The sequence below is a fragment of the Camellia sinensis genome, chromosome 9, assembly GCF_055761805.1.
Source record: "Camellia sinensis isolate YWXY chromosome 9, ASM5576180v1, whole genome shotgun sequence".
NCBI lineage: Eukaryota > Viridiplantae > Streptophyta > Magnoliopsida > Ericales > Theaceae > Camellia > Camellia sinensis.
The window spans coordinates 18,680,268-18,692,300 of NC_138969.1; the positions used below are offsets into that span (position 1 = coordinate 18,680,268).

Here is a 12,033-nt window from a genome sequence, read left to right on the forward strand (position 1 = left end):
ATAAACCCATTTAAGTATCTCAAATTTATCAAGAATGAGAGTTATGTGATTGATATTAAATTTGTGTAGTGTGCAACATATGTATAGAATAAATTTAAATTACAAAATGATAATTTTAAATTATTTTTGAATAATTAAATCTGAATTTATAGTATTAATGTAAAATGAAACATAAATTCTTAAAAATGATTGGGTATGAAACTTGTGATAGATACAATTTTGTGCGTGGGCCCAAAATGATGATGCTGACAGACTACATTGTGCTGGCATCCAGACTAGCACAACCCTTGGAAGAGAATCCTAACGGCTCTTATGCGGTGGCTTCCACATATGTGACCGTTGCGTGGGGTCCCCTCTTTTTCCAATCTTCCTCAAATATATAGCCGTTACACAACCCATCTCAACCCTCACAACAACAACAACAACAAACCCTCAATCCACAAGAGCCACAGAGAGAAACAGAGTGGCAGAGAAAGAATTTCAAAGACAAAAATCAGAGGGCTAATCTAAAGGTATGTTGGGTTTTCTTTCATTTTTTCTCTCATTTTCCTTCTGATGAAAAATTTCAATTTTCTTACTTTTCCTTGTTTACCCAATTTCACAGACTTTCCACCATGACTGTTGAGGTTAAGGCTGAAGAAACCCAGGTGGTTGAGGTTGTTGTTTCAGAACAACCAGAGGAGGCTTTGAAGGTTGTTGAAGAGACACAGAAAGTTGATGAATCCAAGCCTAAGATAGTTGAGAAGAGCTCTTCTTTCAGGGAAGAGAGCAATTTTCTCTCTGACCTGAAAGAGAATGAAAAGAAGGCCTTGAATGATCTGAAATTGAAGCTCGAAGCCGCTATCCTTGGAAACAATCTCTTCAAGAAAGAAGAGCAGCCCAAAGAGATTGCAAAATCAGCAGAGAAAGTTGAAGAGAAGGAGACAGAGATTGTTGTTGAATCAGTGAAACAAGAGGGTGAAGAAAAGGAGGAATTGAAAGTTGAGGAGGGAAAAGTTGAAGGAGGAGAGGAAGAGAAGAAACAAGAAGAGGGTAGTGAAGAAAAAACTGTTGAATGTGTGAAAACCCAAGAAAATGAGGAAGAGAAAAAGGCTGATTTGGTGGTGGTTGAAGAGAAAATTGCTCAAGTTGATAGGGAAATCTCTCTTTGGGGAGTACCCCTTTTGCCTAGTAAAGGCGCCGAGGGAACTGATGTGCTTCTCTTGAAGTTTTTGAGGGCTAGGGAGTTCAAGGTCAATGATGCATATGAGATGCTCGAAAAAACGCTTCAATGGAGGAAGGACTTCAAGGCTGATTCAATCTTGGATGAGGATTTGGGCACTGATTTGTCCCCTGTTGCCTATATGAGCGGTGTTGATCGCGAAGGCCATCCAATTTGTTACAACATTTTTGGGGCTCTTGACAATGAAGAGCTCTACAAAAAGACGTTTGGGACTGAGGAAAAGCGCGAGGTGTTCTTGAGATGGAGGTTCCAGTTGATGGAGAAGGGGATTCAGAAGCTTGATTTCAAGGCTGGTGGTGTCAATTCATTGCTTCAAATCAATGATCTCAAGAACTCTCCTGGACCATCGAAGAAGGAGCTTCGCGTCGCTACAAAGCGAGCTGTTGGGCTTCTGCAGGACAACTACCCTGAATTCGTAGCGAGAAATGTAAGACACACATTTCAAAATTTATATTTCATTTGATTAGTTATTGTAGATCCGAATCTGTGAAGTTTTCTAAGGTATTGATGATGGGTCACAAATTGTTTTGGTTGTAGATATTCATCAATGTTCCTTTCTGGTTCTATGCTTTCAATGCCCTCTTGTCTCCATTCCTAACACAAAGAACCAAAAGCAAATTTGTTGTTGCCCGTCCTGGGAAGGTCACTGAGACTCTACTGAGGTAAGTAATTTCTTTTCATTAACAACATCATTAAGGCTCAATAGCACGGGTTAATTAAGGTCTAATGAAACTTAAATCAAATCTTGGGACAGGTACATTCCAGTGGAGGAAATTCCCATCCAGTATGGTGGCCTCAAGAGGGACAATGATTTTGAGTTTTCAATTGAAGATGGTGGAGTTTCAGAACTTATCATCAAGGCTGGATCAAAAGAAACCATTGAAATATCCATGGCAGAGGTACATTCCTGTTTGGTTTCAAAAGAAAAATAAAAATCTGAAAACAACCCAATTTAAGAAACAAGAAAACTTTGTTATCCAATTTTTAGAAACTATTTTAGGACAAAAAAATGAAAACAATGGGTTTTTTTAAACTTTGAGTACGATTCTTGGATAAAATGTGATATTTGATGTGTTGTGAACAGGTTGGAACCACATTCATCTGGGATCTGACAGTTTTGGGTTGGGAAGTGAGCTACAAGGAGGAATTCATCCCCACGGACGAGGGTTCTTATACCATTATTGTTCAGAAGGCTAAGAAGATGGGATTGAACGAAGGACCAGTTCGCAACACTTTCAGGAACAATGAACCTGGAAAAATTGTGCTTACAATTGAAAATAACTCGAGCAAGAAGAAGAAGGTTTTGTATCGATACAAGACCAAGAAGAGTGAAAGCTTTTGAGAGATATATGTGCTAAATGTTCTATATATACAACCTTATTGGCTTGGGGAATGAGAAGCGAGAGATGGACAGACGAGAGTGGGGGCATATTTTCTTTTTTGTGGAAATTCTTTTAGGAGTAACATTCTTTGGCACGATCAATAATGCTCTGTAATTTGATTTATTTTGAGCTCTTATTTTGTTTTGTTTTTTTTCCAGTTGGGTGATTATTTGTTGCTGTCTTGCAAGTGTTTGAGGGATAAATTTATATACATTGTTTTGGTGAAATGCATTAAGACTGATTTGAGTTTACTAATGTGTTTATTATATAATTGATTTAGCTTGTTATATGAAAAAAAGCCAACGAAATTTTATTTTAATGAATTCTACTTTCTTATAGTTTTTTTGCATCATTTTGGAAATGGAATTTGTGAAAATCTTGAGTGTTATGGTTGAGTTTTCAATCAGAAATTGACTTTCAGGTCCTTCTTTGCTTCAGTATTGTTCTACGTACATACAACCCGATACAACTCTCTAGGACTGATTTCGTTTGTTATGAAAAATGGCAAAAACTATAAGAAAGTAGAATCATTTCATGTGAAATTGTATGTGATGGATCCACCTGCATACTAAGTAGCCCAATGAATTTTATTTTGATGTGCTTGGGCTGGGTCGACTTGCGGACTCTCACGGGCTGATGGACTAGTACAATTAAGAAACATATATTTAGAGTGGTAAAATAAATTATGTTATTCGAGTTGGACAATTTTTAAAAATTAATTTCAGGTTAACTTGTTTTATAAATAAATTAAAATTTAAATATATTTTAAAAATTGTTAATATTTTGAGCTTGGCTCAAAAATATTTTTTGTACTATAAAAATCAACAGTCCCGTTAGGTAGCCCGAATCCTCTAAGGCTCGAGGTGTCAAAACGATTTTTTTTTTCTTTCTTTTTTTTCTTTCCTCTGTTGTATCTGTTCTTTCTCAGTTTTTTTTTTTTTTAATCAAAAAAATAGAGAGGATAGGAAAAATTTTAAAAAAAATCAAACATCAAAAATCAAAACCAAATACAAATACAAATACAAATCAAACCCCCCCCCCTCCCTTTTTTTTTTTCCTTTTCTTCTTCTACAGAATCAAAAAAAAAGAAAAAAGAGAAAACAGAGAAAAAATCAAAAAAAAAAAAATATCAAACATCAAAAATCAAAAATCAAAACCAATACAAATCAACCCCAAAAATCAAACCAAAAATTAAACCCACAAATGAGAGAGAGAGAGAGATACACAGAACAAAGAGAGAGAGAGAGAGAGATACAGATCAATATAGATCTGTGCATATATATAGATCTAACTGTGTATACACACAGAAGATGGCCGGTGATGGTGAGGATGGCCAGTGATAGCGCCAGTGATGGGGAGGATGGCCGGTGATAGCGTTTCTCTCTTCCTTTCTTTTCTCTTCTTCCCTCTGTTTCACAGGTAAAAGAGAAGAAAAAAAAAATCAAAATGATGTCGTTTTGAATTCGGGCCAATCGAGCTTCAGAAATTTCGAGCTCTGAAGCATTTTTCAAAAATCAAATTTTAAAATTTTGTTTTGTTTTTAAGTTAAGCCAAGTATAAATAATTTACTATTCAACTAGACTTTGCACAATACAAATTATATATTTTTCATTTATTGTGTTTACTTTTTAACGTTATATACAAACACAATCACATCAATTCAAGATCAATCAAAATTATAAAATCAAAGTAATCAACACACAATGGCACAACCGAGATCAATGCTAACAACCTTAAATTATTAAATATTTATATAATACTTACTTTATTATTAAATATTTGCATAATATTTATTTAGGTGTGGACTTATGGTATGGGTGCTTATGTAAGTATTTGAGTAATTCCTTTAGGATCTTTTAACATTTTTACTAAAAGTATAACAATTAAAAGATAATTTGAATAATTTACCTTTTTTGAAATATGTCAAGTAAAATATTCTTTTAAACTCACATTGATCAGATATCAGTAATTCTATAATCAGATCAGCCTAATCATAGGACTATCGATTTTTGATAAACATTATTTTTTATAAAAATATTTTACTTGACGTATCCTAAAAAGTAAATGATTTAACTCATCAAAGTAGAACTTAATGAATCGCATTACTCTCACAGAAGTGATTGCCATACAAGAATTACCAAAAGATTATGACAATAAGGGAAACCATAAAGTGAAATAAAGATGAAAGATTATATGAATTACTAAAAGATGATAATAATAAGCGAGTGATTGAAATAAAGATAAAAGATTACCAGAATCACCAATAATAACAATAATTGTATTTAAATTTTAAATTTGAGTGAGAATTTGCCAAAAATGTTACTTGCCTCAATATGCAAATTACATATTTGCGCTTCACTTATCTCTCTAAATACAAATGATATATTTTTCCTCTATTATTTTTACTTTTTGACATGATGTACAAAGAGTGATGTTAAGAATATCGAATAATCTATTAAATTTTCTACCAAATCTCTCAGATGACTGTGGGACTCACACACATGTAGATTTGTATGATCCCACACCCATGTGAGATATTTAATAGATAATTTAATAGATTATTTGAGATTCATAACATTTTCCATGTACAAATACAATCACATCCACGACCGATCAAGACTATAAAATCGAAGTTAATCAACACAATCACTCAATTATTCATTTAGAGTTTCTATTTTTTATTTTTTTTATTTTTATTTTTTATATTAACTTCATCATCCACGTGCAAACAAAATAGTATAAATTATACTTTACCACCTTTATGTTTGGTCACTCATCATTTTGGCTCTTAATTAATTTATTTATTTATTTGTGCTTTGGCTCTTTATATTTCAATTTTTTTTTTCCAGTTTATTCCTAAAACTAACTTTTGTTAAAAATTAGATAGAAAATGATACATTAACAGTCGCGTGGTATAAAAATATTTTATTACATATAATTACCACACCTGACACAAATTCAAATACTAATATAATAATATATTTTATTTTATGTCGCAATCATCGTGACATTTTCTGTCTAAATTTAAACAAAAATTAATTTTAAGAGTAAACTAAAAAAAAAACTTGAAACATAAAGGGTCAAAGTAAGAAAAACAAACTTTAAGAGTCAAAGATTAAATATAAAAGGAGCAAAGTGTAATTTATCCAACTAAATATTAGATATTTATTGATGTACCCAATTAATATATATATATATATTTTTTCTTTCTAGACATGTAATGATTTACTTGATAAATATTCTCCATAATGATGTATATTCCACTCCATTTAAGTTAAATATTTATAAAATAACTTATTGAGTCTATGATTATGTTAGTAAGAGACGGGAGATATTCAATTAATTTTATTTATAATTTTTTTTATTAATTATCATGTAGAATTATGTTATTGTTACTAATAAATTTTGTATTTATTTCAAAGTTATTTTTGAGATAGTATACGTTTGATTTGGGATTCGGGGGTAAAACGACATTGTTTCATCAATTATGCATATTCAATAAAAATAAAAATTGGTTGTTAAGAAGGCTTGAACCCAGACACGTTGGAGAGAAAGAGAGTCTTCAACCACTGTTACTTAGTCTTCTCGTAGTCTCCTCAGTAATATTTTGGACATATACTGTATTTATTACAATTTGTATTCCAGCATATAAAAGAAATTTATAATCTGCTTTTACTAAAATCTGTATTCCAGCATCAAAAAAAAATTTACAATCTGCTATTACTCCAATCTTTATTCTAGCATAAAAAAATATTTACAATCTACTATTACTACAATCTGTATTCCTGCATAAAAAAATTTACAATTTGCAGCCGCAATAAAGCTTCTAAAATTAAAAAAAAAAAAAATCCTTTCCATCTTCAAGAAAAAAAAATTTCCAATCTTTACAATTTGATACTATGTTATGTATCAAACACAAATAAAATAAAGCACAATAACAGTAATTTCTCCTTAAATAAACCTTAAATCCATATCCAATCTGCACAATTTGATGCTCTATTATGTATCAAACACAAATAAAATAAAACACAATAACAGTGGCTTCTCCTTAAATAAACCTTGAATCCATTTCAACTTAATTCTCAAAAATAAAGCAAAAGGGCGGCCCACTAGACAATTGTTTACATTACAACTTTGCGGGAGTGGTTTCGAATGACTGAAAAAATCAAACAAACTATCATTACGAAAGATTGACTTAGCCACCATGGGACTGTGCTCTGCCAGATCAAATCCTAATCCTTGTAACCAAAAAAAAAAAAAAAAAAAAAAGATATAAGGAAATGCATTGGAATTAAATACACATATATGTAAAACAAAAATCTAGATTACAAACAAGTATATTATACACCTGAGAACTTTGTGGATTGTACAATGCTTGAGAAGACAAAGGCGTTGACAGTGGATAAGTTGGCAGGCATGCAAAATTAACATCGTGTATGAGCAGATTATATCCGAAAATCATTAGTTGTGGCCAATAGGGTATCTCAACACCCTAGTCCATAAAATATTATTAGTAGTTTTATGATCATTATGTACTTAAGTAATATGATTTCAATAAAAAGAATAAGATATCACTGGTGTGTTGTTTGAAGACGAATTCTAAATATTTCTAGTGTCCAATATTCTAAAGAGGTTGTAAAATATTTATGAGTACATTGCAAAATTTAAAAATAAATCTAGCTAATTTGAAATCAAGTACTTCGGTAAATTCAATACCTGAGTAAGGCGGGTATGTACTTAAGTAATATGATTTCAATAAAAAGAATAAGATCTCACCGGTGTGTGGTTTGAAGATGAATTCTAAATCTTTCTAGTGTCGCTTGACTGTCTAATACTCTAAAGAGGTTGTAAAACATTTATCAGTACATTGCAAAATTTAAAAATAAATCTAGCCAATTTGAAATTAAGTACTTCGGTAAATTCAATACCTGAGTAAGGTGGTAGGTTGCGAAACAACTCTTGTTCTCTTAGTAGTCTTCTCATGCCAAGGTTTTAATCTACTCCCACCTTTGTGTCCCCTTTCTTTCTTTTTTAAGCCCTTAGCTCGTGCAAAGTTTGGATCAACTACAAATTCTTTGGTACCCACTTCAATATTGCCTCCACTACCAGAAACACCTGAGCTATCTAATGAAGTCATCATATTGTCTACGTTTGCACACAAATCCCTAAGAGTTTCATCAACTAATTGATAGGCAGGTTTGCATTCAGATGATCAAGCTGCTAGTTTTACCATTCTAGGACAAAGATCTCTGTAGCGTGCTGCTATCATCAACTTAGGGTCATTCTCAACCACTGTAACTATTTTCTCAATTGCGCAATCCTTTGCATCTAGTCTCTATCGACCTAATATATACCTTTCAGGAATTTCCATAATATTTATTCCATCAAGTGCCTTAATTGCATGACCACATAAAATTCCAAAACTCTCAAATTTTTGACAAGTGCAATGAATTTCTCAACAAATATTGTCTCCTCCTGACTCATTAACTTCCACATTACCTTTCACAATATACTCTCTATCCTATCCATATAAGCCAATCACATACATTACTTCTCTTCCTAACTCATGGCATCGCGTCACTTGACAACAAAGGGATGTGTCTAACTCATTATGGAACAAGTCAAAGATAAGAGGGGTATACAACTTAGCAACTTGAATTAACATAGGAGACATTCTCAACTTTATTCTCGGCAACTGTTGTCTTGAATCATATATAGTTTTTACTTCTTCATACCGCTTATCCATAACAACTCGATTGAAGTGTGTAAAAAATTGAACAATGTTATGGCCAACTTTTAAATGCTTCTTCAATTCTGCATTCAAGCTTTCACTAAGTTGAGTGCTTCGCATTCTTGCAGTATATACCAACTTCATATACACATGCGCCCACTTCTTTCTAAGTTCCCAAGTCTTCTTTATCCACAAGTTCTCTTTCAAGTTATATTTATGAATCAAAGAATCCCAAGCTTCAACCAACTCATGTTCATCCTCATAACCAAAAGTGCAAGTTTTGAAATTGCAACCAAATTTTAAACCACCCTTAAACAAGTAGCCTAAATGCTTCAAAGTATTTTTGCATTAGGTGAAAAGTGCACAATCCATGAAATACCTCAGGCATGATTTTAGAAATTGCCTTTGCCATTGCCTGATCTTGATCTGTGAAAAAACTAACAGGCTTTTTCCCTGACATTACATACAAGAAAGTTTTAAATAACTACTCAAATGATGCTGTAGTTTCATCATATAATAATGCAGCCCAAAAAATCACAATCATTCTAAAGTGGTTAAAGCCAGTAAATAAAGCAAGTGGATGGTACTCTTTGTTTGTTTGGAATGTTGTGTCAAATGACACAACATCACCGAAAATGCCATAATCTGTAATCATCTAATGAGCAGCCCCAAAAATGTTAAGTAATCCTCTTATCAACATCTAACTAAAATGCAAAGTAAAAATATGGATTTTCAGTGGCTTGTTCCGGGAAATCTCTCAATAAACTTCATGTTTCACCATATTGCAAGTTTCGTTGCCTTTTTGCACGCAAGTAGGTTTTTTGGTCCTCTCACGTGAACCCTACAAATTCCTTCCCCCCTGCTAAGGCGCTAATAAGATCATGTGATACCTTAAGTGATATACCAGTATCATCAGCTACATCGACATTTATACCCTGAGCATCACCCAACTTTCTCTGAGATGGCATCATATGTGTATATTGAGGAATATGCAAAAGGTGGTTGTGATTATCATCAAACTTCATCAGAACCCATTTTGACAAGTCCCGTCTAAAAGATATATACATGAATGCATTACATTTCGTTCTTGTCTCATGTTGAGGATGTTTTACTATCATGTACCGTTTATCTTTTTCCTTTTCTCCCTCTTTACAAGAAATAAACTTTCTATTAATCATGATGCCATCTTTCTTACTTTTTGTATGGTAATCTTTTCTAATACTAAATCCCACAATTCTTCCATATTCATTGTAGAATTCATATGCAACTTCCTCCGAATCAAATTCCATTCCAACACATGGCATGGAATTCTTGGCCAACTCCTCAAATGCACCATCTTCCATTTCGACACTACTAAATATAAAGTCTAATAACAATAAAAATAACACAAAAATAACATGAACAATAAGATAAATTACCACATACTCTAAAAAATTGTCTACTTTCTTGATGTGGTTTATTATACATTACACAAATCAATTATATTACTAAAAGAATACACCTTTAAAAGTGTTCATAAAATTTTATAACTTGCATTATGTGAAAAGGTAATGAAAATGCCAAGATTTAAATCACCATATACAATAACAGATTCCTATACTTATCAAATTGCGAAGTTAATTTAACAGAGCATCAATCCCTAATCCAAAGCACAATAACATAATCCTATAATAGATAACAAAGTCCAATCTGCACAATTTGATACAAATCACCATATACATACACCTCACAGAATCCTATAATATTATAGTAAAATCCCCAATCCAAAACACTATCTCTATTTGATATGAAAATAAATCAACATATATATATATATATATACGCGTAACAAATTGTAATAAATACAAAATATTTATTACAATATATATATATATATATATATTTTCAAACCTGAGTGAAGATTCTTACAAGGCAAATAAGCAACCTCAATGACAATGGTGATGGTGGAGCTACGGTACAACAATGGTGGAGGATCGTCGGAGGAACGCCGGAGCAAATGGTGGAGGCATAGTGGAGGAATGACAGAGCAATGGTGGAGAGACAGCAAAGAACCCAAACGCTTCCCGCTCCTAACAGACCCAACGCTTTGTCTTGAATCGTTGTTTTGTATTTTAATTATAGCAAATTGTAAATTTATTTATTTATTTATTTATTTTTATGTTGGAATAAAAATTGTAATAAATATAATATATGTCCAAAATATTAATAAGGAGACTAGCACGGTGGTTGAAGACTCTCTTTCTCTTCAACTTGTCTAGGTTCAAGCCCTCTTAACAACTAATTTTTATTTTATTTATTTATTTATTGAATATGCATACTTGATGAAACGACGTCGTTTTGGCTTACAGCAGTACCTCCAAATCCTTTGATTTGTGGTTTTATTGTTGACATCTTGCGAACTTCTCCTTTTGGTCAAGTTCAGCTTTTCCTGTCCATATTTTGAGTAGCAAAAAAAATCCATTGATAAAAAAATTCAAAAAAAAAAAAAACATTTGATATTATTTGTGCAGAGCAAGCGTTTCAAATTTAAACCCACAATTAGGATTGGGCATAGAGTTATCTGATTTGCAGAAATCGCTCAACCCAATCTGAACTGCATGCAAATAGGCTGTTTCGAGTGTAGGATGGGGTAAGGTGTGATTTAGATTATTCTTTCATTGCAAGTTGCGAACGGATTGAGGGTTTCACTCACACCCGCAAGTACCTGCCCACACTAAATATATATATATATATATATATTTTTATAAAAAAAAATCTTAGACGGTCAATCTCCTCACATATCTCACAAATTCATATTACATTTTTTTGTCCTAACCAGACCCTAATCTCTCAGCATTAGCCTCTGTCTTCGCACTCTCTCAATCTCTAGAAAGTTCTTTCCTCTCTCCTGGAACTTCCTGGCAACAATAGTCAATCAAAGTAATGCCAAACGCACAAGCGCAAGTATCAATCCATACCCAACAACCCAAATGGTGTCATCGATGCGAATTTTAGCTGTGATAGCTTGAACGATTTGTGGGCAGTGACATCCTCGGTTTCATCATCACCAGAACCCCTATTGAAGAAGAGTAGAGTTCATGGTCAGCAGATGAGATTGGCTTCATTAAGGCATATGTTTGTGGGTGTAGTTGGCAGCCCTCGTTAATCTTTCAATTTCTTGATTATCTACTGTTGGAAAAATTGGTTTATATAAGCATATTTTGGGCCAACTTTGAGCCCAAAATTGAGTGGGCCCCGAATGTCTTTTGGGGTGGGTCCGAAGAGGTGAAGTGTTCCATGCCGCGTGGCAAGTCACACGGTGAAGACGGTTCGTCAAAACCATTTATGAGTGAATGGGAATATGACGTCGTTTTCGAGTTTGTGGAATAGGAAATTTAAGGAAGTAAATGTGGGTTTCTTTAGAAAGGGTTGTCCCACATTGAAACTTTAAGAGAGTTTATTTGTGTATATAAGCTCTAGCCTACAATACTTGGGTTGGACCCCAAGAGGCACCCCAAGTTTTTAGAAGGGAGGAGTTATGGACAAAGTGAATCTTAGCCTAAACCACCACACATGCGCGCGCGCCTATAGACACCCCATTTTTGACCGTCCTCAAGACTTGGACGTCACCGCTTGAACACTCGGTGATCATCCATGTTTGTGTTCATCTTGAGTTCCCGGAGGCCTCGGCTACACGCCTTGCCTCAGGATCTCTCGAC

General features: G+C 33.3%; 2 protein-coding genes and 1 pseudogene across 2 annotated transcripts; 1 reads left to right on the plus strand and 2 right to left on the minus strand.

Moving 5' to 3' along the window:
* Positions 1-287: 287 nt before the first annotated feature.
* On the plus strand, positions 288-2,855 carry LOC114299919 (Sec14p-like phosphatidylinositol transfer family protein). The gene is made up of 5 exons (XM_028244745.2): positions 288-512; positions 605-1,649; positions 1,760-1,884; positions 1,977-2,121; positions 2,307-2,855. The coding sequence occupies exons 2-5, from the start codon at positions 615-617 to the stop codon at positions 2,562-2,564; spliced, it is 1,563 nt and encodes a 520-aa protein (XP_028100546.2). The 5' UTR covers positions 288-512; positions 605-614; the 3' UTR covers positions 2,565-2,855.
* Positions 2,856-8,059: 5,204 nt separating this feature from the next.
* Positions 8,060-9,678, minus strand: LOC145799266 (protein FAR1-RELATED SEQUENCE 5-like). The gene is made up of 3 exons (XM_082888814.1): positions 9,240-9,678; positions 8,715-8,788; positions 8,060-8,125 (listed from the first exon to the last, which is right to left on the minus strand). The coding sequence occupies exons 1-3, from the start codon at positions 9,676-9,678 to the stop codon at positions 8,060-8,062; spliced, it is 579 nt and encodes a 192-aa protein (XP_082744940.1).
* A 1,515-nt stretch (positions 9,679-11,193) lies between these two features.
* The window catches only part of LOC145799267 (4-hydroxyphenylpyruvate dioxygenase pseudogene), a 31,522-nt pseudogene continuing 30,682 nt past the window's right edge, over positions 11,194-12,033 (minus strand).